The sequence below is a fragment of the Lathamus discolor genome, chromosome 5, assembly GCF_037157495.1.
Source record: "Lathamus discolor isolate bLatDis1 chromosome 5, bLatDis1.hap1, whole genome shotgun sequence".
Classification (NCBI taxonomy): domain Eukaryota; kingdom Metazoa; phylum Chordata; class Aves; order Psittaciformes; family Psittacidae; genus Lathamus; species Lathamus discolor.
This window is the reverse complement of record NC_088888.1, coordinates 47,686,530-47,709,272: the sequence shown is the minus strand read 5'-3', so window position 1 is coordinate 47,709,272 and position 22,743 is coordinate 47,686,530. Positions and strand designations below refer to the sequence as shown.

Genomic DNA, 22,743 nt, shown 5'->3' with positions numbered 1-22,743 from the left:
GGACAGTTCCTGACAGGTCCTCTTATAAAAAGAATGATTTATAGCCAGAGCTTTAATGAGACATTTTGGACCTCCAAGGCCCCTCATGCCCACTCCTCCACCCCGTTGTTTGTGCTCCTGCCAGTTGCTGTCCTTAATCAATTTCCTTTTAACTCTCATCTTCTACCATTCAACTTCTTGCAGCGATTGCCCTTCCTTTGGGAGGGAGGAGGTGGGGGCTGGTGGAGTGCTTGTGGAATGCGCAGCATGCATGTTCAATCCTTTGTCTCAAGCAGCAGCACTATATTGTCCCCTGTTGTGGCCCTGTCCATTGCCACTACTCTGTAGATAGCAACCAAGCATTTAATGTAAAGACAGGTTTGCACTGTAGACTGGGTGATAAGATGAGGAAGAAGTGGAAGATCATTCGATGAGGAAATTTACCAGTAACACTGATACACTTTTATTGTTACAGAAAAATGTTTAGCAGAAGAAAACCCTCCAAACTATTTTTGGCCAGATACCAGACCAACTGTGACCAACTTCACATTATGCCATGGGAGCTCTGTTCAGACTGCATCAAGAACCTGGTAGGTTTTCAAATACCTAAGAAGCTGAGAGCTTCAAATGCAACTTTCTGGTTATATAGTTAAACTGCATCCTACATAATGGTTGTCATTGGCTGGTATTGTATTCCAGGAAGATGATTTCTATACTGTGAGAGATTATGTGTGTACAGTAAGAGTATGTACTTCACTGATAAGAAAAAAATAAGGCTCATCTACCACTTCTGGAGGGCAGTTGAGGCCCACAAGTAATACATGTTCAAAGTGACTATAAACACAGCACCTTTATACAGAATTAAACTGCCCTCTTCTAGTCTTGATGTTTATGTTACTGAAACCAAAGTTTAATATTTGCTACCTCTCAACTACTACTATCTGACTTGTATATGAAATTTCAACAAAATTTGATTATGAGTGGTGTAATTAGTTTAATCCGGATCCTCTCGTGTCATTACGAGAAAGTAAAAGAAATTCTGTGAAGCAAGCATTTTGCCAGTAGTTAGTCGTGATTGAAGTTGGGGATAATCTTATGCTTAAAGATTTAAACTTGTGTTTTTAAAAACACGTGGTTTAGCATAAATTTTCCCTACTGTGGGCTTTCTTTGTGAGCATGTAATATTTAGACACTGTAGCTCTATTTCACATTTGTAAAATGGTAGTATTATTACTTCCTTTGATATATTACCAAAACAATATGGCTTTGATCTCCTTTCAGTGCCTTGAACATGGCTATGATGTATTATTTAATTTCTTCAGTATTTAGGATGATCACCATTACATGTAATACAGTAGTCTTATCTGCCCACATTACATCTGGAACATGTTCTGAGAAGACCAGATCTTTTACTTTTTGAAAACAATATGTCAACATGGATATGAATCAGCTTTGAGCATCTGTGCCAAACAGGAAAGCAACCAGCATTATATGTAACTAACTCACTTCCTCAGCCTCTTAATCTTATACAAGAACTGCTGGATCCTGATTGACCAACTTTTGTTGTAGAGTGAGTAGTGCAGAAGTCAAATTGGTTTTATGTCAGAACCTCAGAATCATTAAAACTTAAGGCTTCTGGCCTTTGCTGCCCCATATTGCTTATCTTTATTGTTCATGTGTGGCCTGCACAATACCTTTGATTGCCCATGTACAGCACTTCTCATGAAAAAAAAATAAATATGTGTTCTGTACTGTGCTGTTCTTTCCTTGCCTCTGCATCCACTAGGTTTTGATAATGCGGAGTACAGGTGGGATGTGTTTTGAGAGAAGAGGAAGCTCTTCTAAGGGTCTCTTCTAATCCTGTACTTCCCACAGTGGAAGATTACTAGCTAGTGTGCTGTTATAATAAAGTCAATCAATGGAGGAATAACTTTATTATATCGTGCTGAATGAAAGGATACATTTTTCCTATTCTCCATTCTGCCTTTGCCTTGCTGTGATAACATGACTGTGCTTAAAGAAAACCGAGGAAAAAGTGTGGTTAATTTTGGAGCCATATCTGGGTATTTTGCTATGGTAAGGCTTTTTTAAAAAGCATTTTGAAAGAAATATTTATATGTGACCCTCACCTGAGACCTGGATTTGACGGTGACTTGCCCCAGTTTTCAGGGGTGGCATAAATTTGTATCTCCACATAGCTCCTGTCCGTGTTCTTCTTGCAGCTTGCTATTAGCTTGATCAAAACCATTTGTATCAGATGGAAATTATGGAAACAGCATCTGATAAGGTCATAATAAGGGCACAGTAGTTTTTGTCAACAATTCAGTCTTTCCTGAAATGCAACGCCAGAATTTCTACTAATGCAGTCTATCAAATCAGTATAGCAATCATCTGGGAATTTGTCCAAAAGAACTAGGGTTTGTCTCAGCACTGTTACTTAATTGTTCACATATTTACACTGACAAGCATATATATTTCATTTTACTAGGGGCCATGTTGCTGGGACAGTTGTGAATTGAGAAGAGTGGACCACTGTGACACCTATAGAAGAATTATGAAAAACTTATGTAATGCACGCTATTGTATTTCATGTGAATTTTGTCCTTTTTCCTCTTTAGCTATTTGGGTCTGCAGAATTATACATCATACTGGGGCCAGCCTGATCTTAGAAATTGCACAGGTGTGTATATTGATATTGGTCTTTGGCTAAAGGAATAGTTTTGTAGACCTTGGTTACTGCTTACTGTAATGAAGTTACATTAAGGAAGAATATATTCCTTTATGCTGGATTGCTTAAAATATTTCCAAAAAGTCAGTGCAAATATAAAATACTTAAACTCTGGGGAAGTACACCAAGTTGAATTCAGCCCATCCATGAAAAGCTCTGGATACCAATCAATGAAATAAATCAAACTCTAAAGGTAATTCAGCAAGAACTGAGGCAGGTGGTAGCTTGATATTCAGATTCAGATAAATTCTAAATTTTCCAGTGCCTGTAGGTGCCATTGGAAAGACTCCCACTCTTTTCACTGGGTTTGCAATCAGAAATTTTCAGATTTTTTCTCACTTTGCAAAATACCCCTTGGTGTTGTTCTAGCCTTAAAGGAGTAATAAAACAATAGACAACAATTTTATGGCCCCCTTTTTTAGTGCCAGAGCTAGTGAAGAGAATGGTACTCACCTAAGGAATTCAGAGCACCTACACTAAGCTCCTGTTCTAATTTGCTTTCTTGAAGAAGCACCCTCACTGATAGAGGGGTCCTAGGGAGCCTGACTACCTAACTTGTTTGATTGAGTACTTGCAGTCAGACTATAGGAAACCATTATTTCATGTAAAATGAATATTCTACAGTAAGGGTAGCAAAAGCCATATTATAAAACACAGCATTAAAAAAAACACAGCTGGTTGCAAACTAATGAAGCCTGATCTTCTTTCAAAATCTTACAAGTGAATTCCAATAAATCTCAAATATTTTTATATTTTAAAATTTAGTGTTTACATTAGTTTTCTAGCCAGGTGGCATCAAATTTATGGTTTAACATGTGATTTACTCTGATATTTTGCCATTGGGTAAACTGTCAAACTTCCCTTACCAGGAAGATTCTTGTCAAGAAACATGCTTTTGTGTTGTGCTTGCCAACCCAGTATAAGCACGACCTTCTGAAAGAACTGAAACACTTGGAATGTGATCAGACTTTCTCCCTAAAGCTTAGAAGAGTTAATACTTTGTCAGTAATAGTGACTTTGAATGCATTTGTTTCATTTCAAAGTGAAACTGTTTAAAAAAAAAAAAAAAAAAAAAAAAAGAAAAGAAAAAGGGTAGCACAAGGAAAAAAAGAGAGAAAATGCGCTTTTTATTCCTTACTTCCCTTTTCTTTCCTTTCAATCAGCCATTTCAATACTAGTTCTCATTTGCAAACTCATATCAAATTAAGGCAAGAAAGACCTAGCCAGTGAGGACAGCAAGTTCTATACAGTTTTTTCAGAAAAATAGAAATTTGTTAAAATTATAAAGTCCTATGTTCATTTCAAGTACCACAAAACATGCTGTAGCTTTCAACAATGAGGATAAAAATGTGTATTTCTGAATTATTTCAGGATTGATATACATTATCTTCTCTTTTTACTTCATTTTACTCTTACAGAAAATGCAGCTGATATAGCCAATCAGCTTCTGAATCTCACTGGTGAAGGGCAGCAGCTAACCTCAGACAAAGTAAATGATGTTGTGCAGAAGCTCAAAAAAATTGTGAACGATGAAGAAATTGACGAATCTCTGGGTTCTACAGTGGTGACAATTTTTTCCAATATTCTAACCAGTTCAGACAGTGTACTGGCAGCATCATCTTCAGAGTAAGTATTTCTGCATTTAAGTCAAGGTTTTTAGAGCAACCTGCAAGGTTGGAAGGATTCACCCTTCTATTTATAGATAAACAACCTCAGTACAAAAATCAAACTTTTGTGATTTCGATCAAAAATAATTTTCCACATTACATATACAAATATTTCTTCTTGTACTAAAATGAACGTGCATGACAAAGATAAAGTGTTTGGATGGGATTCTCCTGATACATGACACAGCATAGATCTAAGTATTGCTGGAAAGTTATTTCAGGGCCAGTGATATGTAGTCAGATAATTTTTCTTAATCAAAAACTTCTGTTTTCTACAGAGATGCCTACATTTACAGCCTGAGTGTCTCCTTGTGAATACACAAATGGGTGATAGAAGCATCATCAATAGTAAAAGGATCATCTTAAATGTGAAGAGTATACAGAGCATAGTATTTTTCTTTTCCTGTTTTCAGTTTTTATAATAATTTTATTTCTGGTTTTAGAGCTCTAAAAACTATTGACACCTTGGCATTAAAGATCCAATTCACTGGACCATCCATGAGTATTTCAACACGAAACCTCGCACTTGGAGTGTCTTCTATAAACTCGACTTCCTTCAGAGGTGGTTCTTTCAGTGTCAGTCCACAGAATAATGCATCTGATTTCCAGGTACGGAGCAAGCAGTTATATTGGAACATGAAATATGCCTGTTGTTCAGGTGTGTTTACTGTGCTTTCTATAAAACCACTTACAATTCCCAATTCTCCCCCTACTTTGTATTTCCTCTTTCCTGCAATCATCCAAACAAATTAGTGTAGTATTTCTTTGAGTGACAGGAAACACAGATAAAGTCACATGTTCCATATGGATAAAAAGTATTTTCCTTACAATCCAGGACATACTATATCCTTTTTATGTATTTATGTTCTAGTAATGAAAAGGGAAAATAGTCTCTAACAGTCTGCTGTACCACCCATTGTACGCTAACAGACAACTCCATTGATGCGTTTCAGCTTTAGACTAAGACGTCTAACTGTAGGTGTTTACGTGTAGATTTCTGCAGATAAAATAGGTCTTCAACATTCCAGTAGAGTTTAAACACCTACTGCTAACAGGAATGTAAGGCTGATCCAGTTGTCCACGCATAGGTTGTTCCATTGGCAATGTCTGAGGTAGTTCAAGATGTTCATGTGGAGTTTGTCCAGCCTAGATATGAAAAATGAAAAGAAACTACTTATCACACAAAATGCAGAATGGTCTCTAGTGCTACAGTATCTAGACAGGCTGCTGTAGTTAAGATATTTGTCATCACCCCAGAAATACTTTTTCTTCTTTTTTTTTTTCACAAATAGAAAAGCCTAGACATCTAAAAGCTATGAAATAGCATTTGAGAAGCACATGAGCACCCACTGGAATTTTCTAAAGGTTCTTTTGAAATCAGTAGCAATAAGGTGCTGAAACTTTTAAAATTCTACTATATGCCTGCTTGCATCTTATGGCACCTAAATGCTTTTTAGAATGTAGTGTGGTGTCTTTTTTTCACAGTTATATGAGAAGTCTATGACAGAGGTAATGTAATCTCAGTTTCCTGGGAATCTAACTATTCGAATGCGATGAGCCTCACTTGGAGAAAAGCACAAAAAAGATTAAACAGAAAAAGTAAAAAATCAACCATCACTTGGTAGAGGAAATAAAGAGAAATTCAAAGAGGAACCAAAGCTGAATTGAAACAAAACATGCCATTATGCCATTATGAAAACAGACTAATCACTGGAGTATAAACTTACAAAACAAAACAAAATTCCTGCTGCAAATTGGCAAGACAACAAACCTAACATATGTCTGATCATTTTATAAAGTACTATGTACTGTAAAAATAAAAAACAGTAATGAAAGTGCCAGAAAAAGTAGTAGTAGCATTATAAGGTGCAGGCCTTTTACATAGTATGTATATAAACCTTGGCTCAAAACTCAAATACTGATTTGAATAGATACAAATGGATGTAATGTAATCGAGTTTTCACATATTTATATTTATATAAAATTTGGGTAAAATTTCTTTGAATCAATTTTATTAGAAATCTTTAATGATTGTAAATCTACTGTTGTTCAGCTCATGAAGCTATATAGCTTATGAAGCTAAATAGCTGATTGTTCTTTGATTATTATCAAAGGAATGTTTCTCCTCCAGATTTTATCCTGTATTTATGGAAAAAGGAAAGGAAAAATTCTGAAGCCAGGTTTGGGATGTTCGCATGTATAATAAGAATTACCATCTGTGGCTTGAGGACATCCAGGAATTTTGTTGCCCTGGAATAATTTATTACAGCACTGTCTAAATAATCATAGAATCCAAACTCCGTCAAATTATTTATAATGTTCCTATTGGAACATGAGTTTGTTCTAAGACTTCCACATTTCCAGCAGCTGATTAATTGAGAATTCTTAGCATCCTTCCTCCCAGAAAAGTCTGCAGCAGCTGGGTCACCGTTTAGATTTTCCATGCCTGTCAGAAAGATACTTGTTACCCCTGCTGGAGGGAGATGCCCTTGTGAAAGCCCAGGTTTTTCACCAGTGATGTGATGACCTATCCCAGGCTCATCAGGGATCATTCAACTCTTCTAGCTGTATATCAGAATGTTTACAGATTTTTTTATTTTATTTTATTTTTTATAGTAGATATTAAGGAAATGTGTCCATGGCGATTTGGAAAGATTCTATTTCAGTCCCCTGTGCTTTTATGTTTCTTGCCAAACCTTTGACTAAGCTAGCTTTTGGTGATTCATATTATTAAATTGTTCCTGTAATATATCCATACTTTATAGAAGCTTCTTCCATTCTATTTGCAGACTGTATCTAATGGGCAACTTTATCACACACAGACTTTCTGTTGAATGTGGTACTATTATCCTTTAAAAAACATTTATTCAACTGCTTCTAGCCATGTCAGGAGATATCTGTGAGCCATTTATTACTAATTTTCAAGGGTGCCTGTTATTCACAGTAAAACTGCGAAAATTTGTAACTTAAATAAATCTGGCCTATGGCTTTTAACTTTCTATTAGCTATTGGTGCTTTAAGAATCCTGTGACTGATTGTGAGAAGTATACATATGTGATCAGGTTGCATCTGGAGAACTCAGGATTGCGAGTTTCCTTATATCACAGTAAAATTCTTAATCGCTTTTTCTATAGAGCCACTGTGAGATAGCTTGCTCCCCTTTTGATGGATAAGGTGGAATGCCATGAAGGAGGAGCATGCAGTCATAGAAGTGTTTATTGGTAGCTGATGAAATGCAAGTTTGCATCCTCATTCTTTTCCTGGTCACTTGTTACATCCCTATGCCATAGAGGGCTTTCAGCTGTCTGACATTTTGCAGGTATAGATTAAGCTTATATTGATGCCAGAAGCTGTCTTTTCTTTTTGTGCTACATAGCATGACAGACACAGAGAGATGATGCTAATCATTATTGTAAGATCTCCCTTCTCTAACAGAGAAACACGAAAAGCTCGTAAGAAAATTAAGATGTGGAGATCAAATGATGTAACTCAAGAAAGAAGGGTTCAGAACTTATTTTTCTTTTCTCAATATTGTTTGGTATGAGGAGAAACATCTTGAAGGTTACTGAAAATTATTTACTGCTATTATTGCCATCTCATTACTTCCAAATCATCATTATAGCAGTGGAGGAGGTTTTCTGTTTGTTGGTTTTATCTAATACATTTTTGTAGAAGGCTGATCTCATGCTGAAAGAATAGGAAAACCTCCCAGGCCTTTATTTATTTATAGGTACAGGTCATATTAGTTTGGTAACTTCTAGCCCCATGTTTAGATATCTTTGTGTAAGGATGTGAACCCAGTTGTGGAAAATGGATGGTTTCGTTTTTGTTTGAACATATTCTTCTGTTCTTTTTATTTAACAGATAGATTTTGACAAAGATCAGACAAATGCCATCGCTTCTGTTGTTCTGCCACCAAGTTTACTGAAGAATTTAAGTCAAGATGAGTTTGAAGTTATATCCAGGGCTCAGTTTACTTTCTTCAACAAAAATGGTCTTTTTCAGGTAAACTTTAATGTGTTTGTGTGTGAATTTCAGTTAGGGTGAGTCAAAGCCAGCTGCTGAAAGTTTCCTGTAGTGTATTCATTTCACGGTATCTCATGAGTTACAGGAATGAGAAGGTGATAGCAGATGTAGGCACTAGAGACAGTGTTATGTTCATAGTGACGAAGTAGTCACATTGCTGAAGTTGAATTAAAGTCAACTTTTGACTGTAGTTTGATTGACTGCAAACTGATTGATCGCAAATTCCTGTCACATGTGAAATAAACTTTTTCTCAGGGTAATCTATGGAAAACTGTATCCCAGCTGCTTAGACTCAGAGTAAAGTGGCAAGGCCTTTTAAACAGCATAATTTCTGTTAGAACGTATTAATATAAGTCCTTAATGCTCAGTGGAGCCAGATTCTTTTCTGTCGGAAGGGAATTTGGCATTTAACACTGCCAAGTACTCTTCTTTCTCTATTCCTTAAAACAGTTGGTTGGCCCTGATATCCACCTGAATACTTACATTCATTTGGAAACTCTGGGCTGATGGTCATCAGCCAAACATTTGTTTCTATACATACTACTATTCTTTCCACATATGTGCTCTCATAAGCACACTGTATTTCAATATGGGATAAGGATAACTACTTGTACCTGAAAGCCAAGGGATCTCAGGTACATTTGACTTTTTTTCTCCTTTGGGTCCGAACATGTTAATTATAAATAGTTCCTGCATAGCAGTTGTGAAAAAAATAAGGAAGAGTTCACAGCTTGGAAAAACAATCAAAAACTTACATACTTTGAAAAAAAAAAAAAGTTAATTAAGAAGGAAACATTGTTTCATAGTTAACTGTTGACTGAGTCTCAGAAGGTTTGCGTTTGTTTTCCCATTAGTATTTCAAGTGAACTTTGCCTCCTGTGCATCCGCAGAACTCTGTAGTATTGTATTGTCCCTATATTATCGTTTTTATTGGCAGTGTATCCAGATTCTTCAGATAATCTAGGCAAGAAAATACCTATGACCCTCAGTTGCCTTCTGAAATACACCCCTAAGTATTAACTATTTAAAATAATATTCATTTTCAGCCACTGTTGATAAAAACAGGATGGATATATTTAATCAAAAAAACCCAGAAGACTACAGATGTAGGCTTGTCATAATGGCATAAAAACATACAAAGTCAGAATTTGTCCTTTAAAGGTTTGAACTTGTTTCTAAGGGATACTTAATCACTGGAAAGCAAAAACCATGAAAATGTGCATCTAAATTCCTTCTTTTTTTGGTGTGTTTTTCAAACTATTCATGGCTGACATTTTCAATGTAATTGATTAAAAATGTGTAAAAATCTCATTTTGGTAAATCTAAAAATTAAGTAAATTAAAAGTAAATAAAGGCTAAACATATATCCTAAAAATAAATTGATCCACATAGAATCATAGAATTGTACATGCCATCTCAAACCCAATAACTTTTTCCATTAGTATAAAAGTATTTCATAAATATTTGTTACAGCTGCAAGTAAAAATCCCAATGCTATTGGCTGTATTTCATAGAAGCATTCAATATAACAGTGAAACAGCCCGCTTTAAAGCACTCGAGGGTTGTTTGGTTTTTTTTTATTGCAACTGAGAAAATACTAGTAAGTTTTATCTTGTCATTCATAAAAATATGATTGTTACGTTACTTGTAAGTCTATATGAAAAGCTGATGTAAGATATTCAGGGTAGGATGCATTTCACCAAACATAGGTGCGTTCAATGTATGTACCTATGCCTGAACTGTTGTGCGTAAATTTCCTTCAAAGCCACTTGATGGAAAAGAATTAAGAACATTGAGATGTGACACATCTCATCCTGGTGCAGAACTAGGCATCAGACAAAGGGGTGCAATTTGCAACACCCCAAGGTAAAAGGTACTACTTACTGGCTGACAGATGTGACAATAAATCTCTAAGAGATGCGAGATCTTCTGCAGTAGCAGCTGGAGACTAGACAGGATACTTTAAAGCCTCATAAAATGGACACATATTTTTCAGCAACCCATATTCAACCTAGATACTTAGAAAGAATAGGTAAGATATATTATGCGCTGGCCATACCAATTCCCTGTCGTTGCCTATGTTAAGAAACACTGGAATGGATATTTCATTTCTAGACATCTTCCTTTTGCATGTGTAAAGTTGGTTGAAAGGATCATCCTTATGAGTTCTGAGGCTATGAAAATAATGTACAAATATGATAAATATGTGAATTGTTTTGATTGCCTAAACTAGACCAGGTTTACGTCATTGACACTAGCCTCAGCATTACTTTACTTTGTACCTCTGTGTATTTTACTAGCTGAAAGCTTACCCCTAATTGAGCTGAGCACAGCCTTATAGCTAAATAAGCAGTTATCTGTATTCTACTTTAATGTAAACCTAATTTCTCTTCCTTTGTAAGGACAAGTAATAATATATTATAAAGGGACCAACTGATACTAATTTATGCTTTTTATCTGCTAGAGATAGAATACATTAAAAACCATTGAAATCTGTACAAAGGCTTCCATAGGACTGATGAATATTGAAATTTAGGTGGCAGCCAAGAGGTTTTCTCTTGTTTGAATGCTCAAGAACTGTCTAAAAAACTTCATTTTCGTTTCTTTGCAATTTTTCAGTTTTTAGGAAATTATGTTACAAAGCTCCTGTATAATCTGAAATACTGTGTTTGAAAACTCTTGGATATGGTTCTTAAGAAAGAAAATTTTCTTCTCAGGATAGTGTGCACTTAATAACTGAAGGTATTCTGTGTCTCATGACTGGTGGGGTATCATGAGCCAAGTACTGAGCTGGTATCTGACATCTTGTGAGGCTAACAAAGCCGCTAGACTGAAGGAATCGGGGGGTTAAGGAGTTTGGCAGCCCAGATTTTTGGAGGTAAAGTGAGTGGCAATAGATTATTTTACCTAAGATCTGCCACAGGCAGTAACCGTAAGGCCAACCAGGCATGTAATTATGAGGTTTCAGTGGAAGCTCATCAAAAGAATATAGGATTTCCAAAGCACTTCCATTTTAATAAAACATCAGTTTCCAAGGAAAACTTATATTTTTGAAGATTCTGAACCTGGTACTTTTTCACTGCAGGTTGGAAATGGTATTGCTTATTGGCAGCATCAGCCTTTTATTTAAATTCCCATCAAATAAGACATTATAGGTATTATTCTCTCCTACAGTATGTAACATTGTTTTGAATTTGTTTACTACTTCTTAGTCATTTATTCTAAGATGGAGGATGATTCAGCAACAATACACAGAAGATAGGTTATGCTTCAAAAACTTTGCATCTACCAAAAAGGATAGTGTTGACAATAAGAAAGTTAGTTCATTCTTGTTTAGGGAAATGAGCTAATCATATCATGGGTTGTTATCTGCTGCATTGTTTAAGTTATAATTTTTTTTGGCATCAGGCATAATGATTAAAAAGGGAATTTAAGCCTTCTAACCTCTCAAGAATAATTGTGCCTATATATGTTTATACCTACACGGAAAATAGGGAAACTTCCATGAGGGAAACCCATAATTTGATTTTATAAACATAATGTTCTTATATTGCATGATTAAAAGTGCAGAAATGCTGATGACTTACTTACTCTGGCACTCTGTAAAAATGAAATTGTTTACTCTGGCTTTTATGTTATCTGCTATGTAAGCTTTTATTATATTTTTCTGAATCTTTCAAAGGATGCAGAAAATCCTGCTGATTTGACCAGTTTTGTGGTGGCGTGCAGTATTGGAAACATAACCATTCAAGATCTTCAGGACTATGTGAAAGTTACAATTAAGCATACCAAAATTCAGGTAAAACAAGACTCATCATTCAGAGGAACAAGAATGCAGATTATGTATAGGCAAAGCATATAGCCTGATTCATTTGGATGGATTTTTGCCACTCAGAGACAATTTCCGTGCCATTAACTGTAGGCAACGCCTCTGTTCATGAACACGTTCACAACCAGTGACCAGGGATATGACTTATTACACTGCAGCTTTAGAATGACTTAAATTGTTTGATCAAGCATGAATTGCGTTTTTAATAGTTCCCCAAGTTATTTTGTTGTTATGTGGTTTTTATCAAAGGAAGAATGGACAGACCCATGTTGTTAAAAGATGACTATAATTAATTTAGGGAAATACAGGCCAAATGCAACCTTTGCCTACATACTGTTTCAGTTAAAAAACATGTGAGCTTGACTCTGATCTGCATGTTGTCAATAGCTATTCCAAAAGAGACAGCACTGTAGAAGTTAAGAAAGAATGTTAAGATGTTAAAATGCAGTACCTAAGAAAACTGTTTATATAGCGAGAGCCTGGTTTGTGATTTTCACAGTTTGATTAACTTGGATTAATCTTGCGTTTCATTATAATTATTATTTTGTCAAGCAAAACAACCTTCCCTTAAATTCAGCAGGCTTTTGCACGTTTTCTAGGCCAGTTACATAGAGGATTCACTGAAAAGTCCTAAGGAAGTGAACCGTAAAAAGTATTTAGACTCTGTAAAGACATCATATTCATGGGTAACTGTATTGAGAAAATAAAACTTCATTATTCTGAGGATGTGGAAAAGGAATAGTTCAAAGAAACAGTGCCCTAGATTTTATAACCTGGGCAGCTGTGTCTTTCTAGCAGAGTAAGTTTTAAATTGCCAGTAGACAAAATTTCAAGAATCCGAATGATATTTAGTCTTCTGCTCATTTAATGAAAAGATATGTAGTAAAACTTCTGCTGTTAATGTATATGTTCATAAGGCTTTTCTGAAGACGTATACAAAGCCTACTTTTACATATTTTCTTAGGAAGATCCTAAGCCTACCTGCGTCTTCTGGGATATGAACAAAAATGGTAAGTTTAAAATTACTGTATTTTCTTTAATGTGGGGAATAAAAGTGTCTTAAGTTTTAAAATTGGTCACAGTCTTGGCCATTTTGCTTCTTAATCAGTCCCTGCAGAATTCAATGAAATCTTTGGATTGTATTTTTTCTTCTGGTTAGTACATTTGCTTGCTACAGCAGAGGTTAAATATACTTTTAGAACATTTTTAATGTTATTTAACATTTTAAATTTGTAAATTAAGTTTTTCTACTTTTCTGTATCTATCTGATAGCAGTTTCTTACTGATCTGTCTGTATGTGTTAATTAAAAAAAGTAATGATACTCACACAAATGAATGGTTCTTAGCCATATTTTCAATTGATCATTTTTTATATGTTGTGTTATTTAATAGTGAGATTGTGCCTGTTACAAATCTTAAGCTCGTTTTTCTTCCATAGAAGGTTAGGAACTGCATTACACAAACTTCATCCACCCTGTAAATGGATGGCAGTCCAGCATGATGAGGTCCCATATGGAGACATTAACAAGACAGCACTTTAGCCCATTCTTCATTGCTACTGTCTAACCCATGTGTGATGTTACGCTCAGGTTCTTCATTCTTTGCACAGACAAAGTCATTCTCTGGGATGAATTTCCAGATCCTTCTACTTTAGAGATCACTACTGAGATATTTCTCTTCCTTACAGTGAAACAAATAAAGCAAAGAAATAACTGTCTTTACCTGCAGGATTCCCAGGGGAGAGATTTAGTACAGAGTGTTGCAAGAAATAAAATTAACCATCCAAAGTTTTACTTGAAATCATGAAATTCGACAGAAGAACTGGAGAGAATGCAGAAGCATAAAAAAAAAGGGGGGGGGGGGTGAGGGGTTGGGAGGGGTGGGTGAGCAGAATCTAGTTTGGAAACTAAACTTAAGAAGGACGTTAAAGAAGAAACACACAGGGAGAAAAGTTTTTCTAGTGGCTGCTTGAATGGGAGAGGCTTTTAAGTGTTTTTGGAACATCATTGCAGTCTTTTGAGAGATTCTGTCTTGAATTTGGAGTAAAGTTATAGAGCCAGTCAGGTAATTTGCTGAGTTTTGCCTGGAGCTGTGCAAAAATGTCCTAAGAGTTCAGAGAATACAAACTATTTCACAAAATTAGTTTACGTTTTAGCAGGAAAAAATGAAAAGAGAAGTAATTGGAAATACAAATTTTACTTTTTACCCTTCTATTTTTAAAAATACGATATTTCTACTTATTTTTCAGAATGGCCTTTTCAGGTGGGGTGGGTAGGGGATTGTTTACTTCATGTTTTTTCTGAAGGCCACAAAGGATCATTGGGATTATCCACTCTGACCTTGTGCATTACATGCTGCAGAGAGGAAGGGTGGGACCCTCTGCTCCAGGCCATAAATGCTTTCATATGCCTGGGGATATATAAGTAGGAGAGAGGTGGGTGCAGACATCATGTCAGTGTGGTAAAAAGGAGTTCTAAAACCTGTTGGGTAAAAAAGCTGTGTTTTAATGAGTGATCCGCAGAATCATTCATCTCTCGTTAATCAAAAAAGCTTCCTACCTTTTAGATCTTCATCTATTGCTTCAGCTCAGTGGTCCGTTACTGGGATACTCATCTGGTGTGATTCTCTGCAGAAACTAGGAAATCTGACACCTGCTTCTCTCCTGATTGTTTTTTATGTTCACTTGCTCAGTTTGAGAAAGCATTTGTTCAAGATGAAATGAGAAGAAATGTATTAGAAGAGAGAATGACATGAATTTGTGGGAAAGTACAGTTTCTCCTCTTTGATTTCCACAGGTGGCAGTGGTGGCTGGAACCCTGAGGGCTGCCAGGTGGACACAGAATCCAATGAAAATGAGACGGTTTGCTTATGCAATCACCTCACACACTTTGGGGTCCTAATGGTAGGCAAACTCACTGTTGACTAAGTTACCTCTTCTAGGAACTGCAATGCAGTTTTTGTCTTAGGTCAAGAGCACTCACTTTTTTTTTTATTTGGTATATACATAATTTTCCCCATTATTGTCATAAAGTTATTTTTTCATAACAAAATAGCTAGTGATAAGGACTCAGGAATGAAGTAATGAATAAAGTTAGCAATGAAAGTATGTTGTTGCTGTTATTGTTACGATTAATATTATGTTCTTTACAAGTGTCTAAATATTTAGAATTAAAAAATAAACTGTGCCCGTAAGAGTATTCTATATTTTAAAAATACTGTGCCACAAAAGATCTGGTGTTGAGACGTCTGAGCAATACGAAAATACAGAGAGCGTATTGTACCATCCTACTTCAAAGCTGGGACAAGGCTCGGTGAAAAAGAAAGTCATAGACTGTAAAGTTAAAGCCCAATACTAGCACTTCCACTAGTCAAACAGAAAAAATTATCTTAATGAGTCGTAAGGGTCCCTGTTGTTTCTCTTAACAATCTAATCTGACAAAAATGACATGCAGCTGTCACATGTAGCAAGAGGGAAGTGAATGAAGTCTAGGTAGATTTGAAATGTCAAGATCAGGGAAGTGGGAAAGTTGTTTGCAGGAAAAAAAAATAGGAGAAAAAGTTCAGGTGCTGTTTTCAGAACAATAAAAGAGAGACTCACATTGTCAGGGAAAAGTCAGGGGGATAAAACGTCCCAGAGTCAGTAAAATGGCTAATGAGGATGAAAAGTCAAGGGAGAACAATAATTCCCTTTCATCCTGAGATTCAAGAGGCCAAATCGTCCCTCATAAATTTAGGTTGCAAATCTGACAAGATTTATATGTATCTACTGCCAAAAAGTATAGAGCAATACCTTATTTCATTAAATGTGTAAACCTGTATTTGCTGTTTTCTTATAAATGGCTTTAATCAGCTTTGGGGATGCCTTGCAGTACAAGCCTTTTCCTGGAAAAAGGCTGCTCACTAAGGGCTTATATAATATGTGTACCTCATACTCTCTCAGAGCCTTAAACTGAGTCTCCAGACAGGGTGGCTGAGATAGGCAGGGCATAGCCTATCAGGGAGATGAAAGAGGGAACCGTACAGAGCACTTCAACCACAGTAGCATAATTCTTCTGGCATTCAGCTGTCTCCAGCAATTTGCACATGAAGTCTTTTTGAGAGGAGGAAAATCTCAGCATTAAAAAGAGGGAATACTGTTACCTTGTCTTAACATGTGGAGATATTCTTATGCTCAGTAGCGGTCTGGAACATTTCTTTCCATCTAAAATGAACATTCTTTGGCCTCTAAAGCATACCTACAGAAAAGATGTTTGCTCTTGATCACAATAATGCTCCTACTGGAAGTATTTGGGTTTTAATTTAACTTGTTTCAGTGACACATAGAACTTGACTTAACTGAACAAGGGAGCCCCATGCACTGATTTTTTCAGCTTTGGCTTTCCAGATCTTTCCTAATAGAGCTGCTCTCTTCATGTCAGGTTCAGACGTAGATATGAAAAAACCACATGCTTTTTGTCTTTCTGCAAGCTAAATTGTAGTCTTGTTTCACTTTTCATCCTCGAAGACAGAAAAAAAAGGGCTTTCTCTAGTGTATAGTCAATGATTCCCTTCTCTTCTCCGAATGCTTTTGTGGCACTTTGAAATAAGGCAGAAGTTCTCTGAATCTGGGCTGTGTTCCAGTAGATTTTTACATAGTTTTGACCCTTCTAATTGCTTTTCCATTCTAATAATCTTTTCTGACTTTAATTTAGATATTAAATTGTTTTCAAATAACACTCTTCTTGTATATACATACTGTCATATAAGGTTGGGACAGGGTGTAAGAAACTTCCTTCTTCCTTTTCCTATAAAGAATGCAGTCTTTGGAGCATTTTATTCTTTTTGCTAGATAGTTTTCCTAGGGACAGCTACTGTAAAATGGACACCATTATGTGTTAGTATTTGCTCACATTTACTCCACAGTGATATAGATCCAAACAGTCTCATTTTTTCTTGCCCTTAAAAAAGGAAATAACACTGCCATTTATGCTCAGACAGTACTATGTGGCAATTACAGTTGGACAGAAAACTGGAAAAAAAATCCTCAGGATGTTTCTGCTTCATTTCCAATTTTTTTTTTTAAGTGTTGTCTTTGTCACTTTTTTTCTGACCCGTTCTATTTATGACTATAGCTTGCAGGTCAAAACAGACCATAAGACCAAAAAGGAGTATCTTGCCCTTGGTTTCACCCATAGATGATCAGGAACTTTAATAATGAGAAGTGATGTCAGAAACTTCCCAGAATGTTGCACATTTTAGTATGAATACTTTTAAATTACATTCTCTTAAATCTTGCATCTTCTTAGAGTGTTGCTTGTAAGCAATGGAACTAAAAATTTTGAAAAGGGGAGAGTTTCCCAGAGAAGAACATTTCAATTCCCGGTACTGAATTATAAGGATCAGTATCAGACTCTGTCTATCTGCTGATCCCAGCAGTTCTAATACTTAAAACACAATGTTTTGAAGAGCTATGGGAAGGAAGTGGGAGGTGTAACAACTATAGACTAAGTATACTCAGTAAACATGAACCTTCATGTCAGGGTTACGGTAGTATTGCCAAAGTGCTTTGGAATTTTACTTGACTAATTACCAAGAGGTGTTTTCTGTAACTGATGCCTCTTCCTCCTCTCTCACATAGGATCTTCAGAGAACCGTTACACAAATAGACCCACAGAATACCAAGATCCTCACCTTTATCACTTACATAGGCTGTGGGATATCTGCTATATTTTCAGCTGCAACTCTTCTGACATATATTGCATTTGAGTAAGTATTAGTTCTGTGAAAAAGGTCATAAATGAGGTATCTGGATGTGATGAGTAAAATAAATTAGTTGTATGGTTAGTGTGGTTTATTTGTCTAGGAAAGGAAATTATTCTTTTTATATATATAATTTAAAAAAAAAAAGCCTCCAAAGTCATGGTCACAATGTTGTGGTTTTTGGGTGGGTTTTTTTTTTTTTTTTTTTTTTTGAAAGAGACTCAACTTTAGGTTAGTGTGTCTCAAAATTTTCACTTTGGGGAGTACAGAATCTTCTAGAGTCTAGACAGATATGTATTATTTTAAAATCCTCCACCAGGCTTTTAGTAAAATCAAAACAAATCTTACCTGTGTGAGTATAACAAGTCCTAAGTATAAAGAGAGACATTTCCAGCTACATTTACATTTACATTACATGGAATGTAATTTCCAATTACCTTCTAGAGCCCTTCAGGAAGAAGTGGAAAGAGAAATAAAATTAATATAAATTGTGAAATGTTACAACAATTTCAATAGCAGTCCTGCTGAAATGTGAAAGTGACACAAGGGAATCCAAAAGTTTTGAAGTGGTACATTACTGTGAACAGTAAAAAGAGAAAAGGAAGTCATATCAACACAAAGGAGCCATTCTGTGTGTAACAAAACAGGACAGAGTAGCTCCTAAAGAATGATAGTTTGCTAGGGGATGAAAAGGAGTTTCTGAGTTCTGAATATCTCCAATGATTGCATTCCTATGGCATTACCTATGGTATAGCATTCTGTTCCAGTGTGGCAGAAGTTGTTGGCTTGGCCCTCAGTTCATACATTTCAATGTGTATTAGTTAAAAGCAAAAACTGACTTGATCTTCAATATTCCTTAAATCCTATTAAACAAACAAACAAACAAACAAAAAACCCCAAACAAACAGGAAAGATTATGCACTGAACTAAAGATTCCAAAAATTAAGTAAAGATTTACATAGTAAATTACCAGATGAGCTTCTGGTCAGCTGTATTTTGAAAGTGTACTTTTAATTTTCTCTGGTTTTCACTTAAAGTACAAAACACATTGTGTTATATTTAATTTGAAGGGTGCTTAATAATAAATTGATTGCTAAAATATTGTGGCAGTTAATTAGCTTATTAAGGACCCAAAGAAGTAGCAGCTTTCCCGCATCACATACAGCAGAAGCCTGCACAGATATCACACAGAAGTACACATCACTATGCTTTATTGCCATAAAAGCTTACAGATAGCAGCAAATCCCAGTAAGTAGCTTGGGTGATTAAAGCCAATTAATCATATGCACCTGTATTTCTCTCATTAGGAAGTTGCGAAGAGATTACCCATCCAAAATCCTGATGAACTTGAGCACAGCCCTGCTCTTTCTTAACCTGATCTTCTTACTTGATGGTTGGATTGCATCCTTTGACATAGATGGCCTCTGCATAGCTGTAGCTGCACTTTTGCACTTTTTTCTTCTGGCCACCTTTACATGGATGGGACTGGAAGCTGTTCACATGTACATTGCTCTGGTGAAAGTGTTCAACACATATATACGGCGATACATACTGAAGTTTTGCATCATTGGCTGGGGTGAGTTCAGTAGCGTCAATATTTACATAGCATATATTTTGAAGAGATGCTATATAAAATGTCTGTCACAAATGCAGAGCAGAACTGAAATCTGTGTGACATTTTCCACGTAGTGGTACCTGAGTGCAGTAAACCCACTCTGTTATGGAATTCCTCTGTATTAATTCTGTGCAAATACACCATAACTGGAACCCCCTATCCGGAGCAGCTTACAGCCCAGGGAGGAGTGTGGAGACCAAACAAACTTTCCAGAGAGGGGAAATATTAGTGTCATATCAAACATGGAGAACCGTGGCACACAATGAATTCAGAAACTCTTGCAATTACTACAAAGCCTGTGGGGATCTTTGCATTGACTTTCAAAAGGCTTTCAATCCAACTTAAAGTTTCTTCCCAACAAGTACAAGACTATGGCAGAATCAGAAACAAACAAAAGTTCCTGAGCTTCAGCACTGTGTTTAAACCACAGAGAGATCCTGCCTGCCCTAAGCAGTGTACACAGCAGGACTGAAATGGAAAATGTAATACTGAAAAATAACTGCGAGGCCCAGGCAGCAATGCTTTTATTCTTCTTTTTTTTTTTCTGTATCAGGAATCTGTGCCTTCTGCTTGAATGCACATATTGTGTTTGAAATAATACAGCACAATACAAAACCATTAACCTCATGGCTAGAGCATTGACCTCAGTCCAGCTGATAATTGATGTCTTTCCATTGGCAACTAGCATCCTCTTTGGCAGCCTCAGCAGAGGACAAGGACTGAGTGGTCGGAAAAGCAAATTAACCTCTTCCCCTTTGAATCTGATTTGTCATAGCAAGGATAAGACATGTAAATAAGGCATGTCAGGAAACGTACATTTCTTTTGTGTGAGCTGTACCACTCCGCACAGAGTTCTCTTCTATATAGCTGTCTATTTTACCAAAATATTCCCTTTACCTTATTATTAAGAAATAATGCACACACATAACACACATTTACAGTTGAGAGAAGCCGTGGAGAAACTACAGGTTCAAGTTCACATTCCCCAGTTCTCCAGAGTAATGAAGTGACATTAGCATCAATGAAAAAAGATCCCCCCAAAAAATCCCAATATCATCGCTCCATTACATCTCATTTTTGTAATAGTTTGTTAACCTTCTTCTCACTATAAAAGCCTGCATACAATTTCAAATTTGGTAACTAAGGGAGATTATTTTACTTTAGTTTCCATATTGCATACTAAAATAACGTTTTCTATCTTACAGAATGTTATGAGGCTTATTCAGTTAATACCCATTAATTTCTTCAATTACTAGTTGAAAGAAAAATTGTTTCCTTCTACTTCTCTGGGCAGTTTTCTGACAGAACTACCTCAGGATATTCTGTATTAAAGCAATAAGTGTGGAGACATCAGTAATTTGGCTTTGCATGGTGATTTTGAAGTTTTAGGACATTTGAAAGCAAGCTGCTGGTTTTCTTGTGTTACAGGTTTGCCAGCTCTGGTGATAGCAATTGTTTTTGCAAGTGCTAATACAAGTGCGAGTCATGTATATGGCAAACAGTTATATGGCAAAGATGCTAATGGACAAGGAGGAGACGACTTGTGAGTATTTCTTTTAATCTCCTACCATTTAGCATTTAAAGTATGAAAGAAATTGCACTGAATGTATGAAAGAAAAGTATGAAAGAAAAGCATTGGTCAGATGCTTTGGAAAAGTTCCTTGCCTGGCAAAGCTGTCATTTTGTATTTTTATTATTGTATCATGCTAAATACTCTGGCAATTTGCTATTAGAGGATCAGGCTAGGTCTCTCACATGGCCAGGTGCCAAATGGCTACCTCAAAGGGCTACCCATCCTGCTTATTCTGCAGAGATGTAAATTCTCCTTTCACTCAGGTGACAGAAACTTGGGATTTTGACACTGAAAATCCAAGTTTTCCCATTCTGTTACTAAGGTATCCTATGCTTCACACAGATGAAAGTGCGGAAGCTACACATACTGAGGCTAAGCTTTCCATGATGGCATTGCAGTCCCCACAACCTGTATCTGAGACCAGATTTTCCTTTTAGTTTCAACAAAAATGCAGTACTACCCTCAGACTTCTGACAAGATAGTACTATGGGCCATTTAAAATGTCACCAAACTTGATCCTCTTTACAAACAGAAAATAGACAAATGTTTCGTGTTAAAGTATAGCTCAGCATCAGTGATATCAGAGATAGATTGATATTCCTTGTAGGCATACAAATAGTTGGAGTATAGTTTGCATTACCTAAAAATGATCATATTTTTGTTTTTTACAGCTGCTGGATCAAGAATGAAGTTGTCTTTTATGTGACTTGTGCTGGATACTTTGGAATCATGTTTCTGATGAATGTTGCCATGTTTATTGTGGTGATGGTGCAGATCTGTGGGAGGAATGGGAAAAGAACTAATCGGAGCCTGAAGGAAGAGATCCTGAGGAACCTCCGTAGTGTGGTCAGCCTGACCTTCCTCTTGGGCATGACATGGGGCTTTGCCTTTTTTGCCTGGGGTGCCTTAACTCTTCCTTTCCTGTACCTCTTCTCAATTTTCAATTCACTTCAAGGTAAGCAGATCAAATAATATTTTGAACTGTTTCTGTCCTGGGGCATATTATGTCCAGTGATTTGACTAGGAAACCCAGATCCAAGCACTCTAGTTTTAACCTTGATACTAAATCGTCATTAGTTTCCCTTTATGTGGAATAATGATACCAACTACATATGGCTTGAATGTCTTAGTTAAAGTAATTAGCACTTCAAGGTCTTTTCCATAAAATGCACTGTATAATAAATAATGCTATTCCTAGCTGACAGTCTTCAGTGATCAATGCTGAGATAGATGCTGTATGACCTTCAGCATTTCCTTTCACTGATTATAACAAATACAGGAAGCCTCTTTACTTAATTTATTCCTGAAGGGAATCTGTAAAGCTCATAACTATTTTATTTAGGCATGAGAAGCTCATAAGACAAAAATTTAGTCCTGTTCCAATGTGGATAAGTATCACAGAGATATGGGATATCCTTTAGCTCTTTAAGGAAAATCCAGTGACTGTTATAGTCAGCTTTTTTTTGGTTGCCTTCAGTGAAGTTTTGAATATTTACCTTTCCAACATAGTTCATCTTTTTGAAAATGCTGGAAATTGTAATCAAACAGCCATAAATTACAGACTTGTATAGGTGACAGTTAAAAGTA

The 22,743-nt window shown here is 36.2% G+C and overlaps 1 protein-coding gene across 4 annotated transcripts in view; it reads left to right on the top strand.

The window, feature by feature from the left end:
- ADGRG6 (adhesion G protein-coupled receptor G6) overlaps positions 1-22,743 on the top strand; it is a 109,446-nt gene that overhangs the window by 75,072 nt on the left and 11,631 nt on the right. For all 4 annotated transcript variants that reach the window (XM_065680701.1, XM_065680703.1, XM_065680702.1 and 1 more), the window contains 12 exons: positions 455-569; positions 2,598-2,659; positions 4,126-4,333; positions 4,818-4,983; positions 8,239-8,379; positions 12,083-12,199; positions 13,194-13,239; positions 15,025-15,131; positions 17,847-17,974; positions 19,276-19,544; positions 21,012-21,126; positions 21,828-22,111. In XM_065680701.1, the coding sequence (XP_065536773.1) occupies positions 455-569; positions 2,598-2,659; positions 4,126-4,333; positions 4,818-4,983; positions 8,239-8,379; positions 12,083-12,199; positions 13,194-13,239; positions 15,025-15,131; positions 17,847-17,974; positions 19,276-19,544; positions 21,012-21,126; positions 21,828-22,111 (1,758 nt within the window). The remainder of the gene's footprint in view (positions 1-454; positions 570-2,597; positions 2,660-4,125; positions 4,334-4,817; positions 4,984-8,238; positions 8,380-12,082; positions 12,200-13,193; positions 13,240-15,024; positions 15,132-17,846; positions 17,975-19,275; positions 19,545-21,011; positions 21,127-21,827; positions 22,112-22,743) is intronic.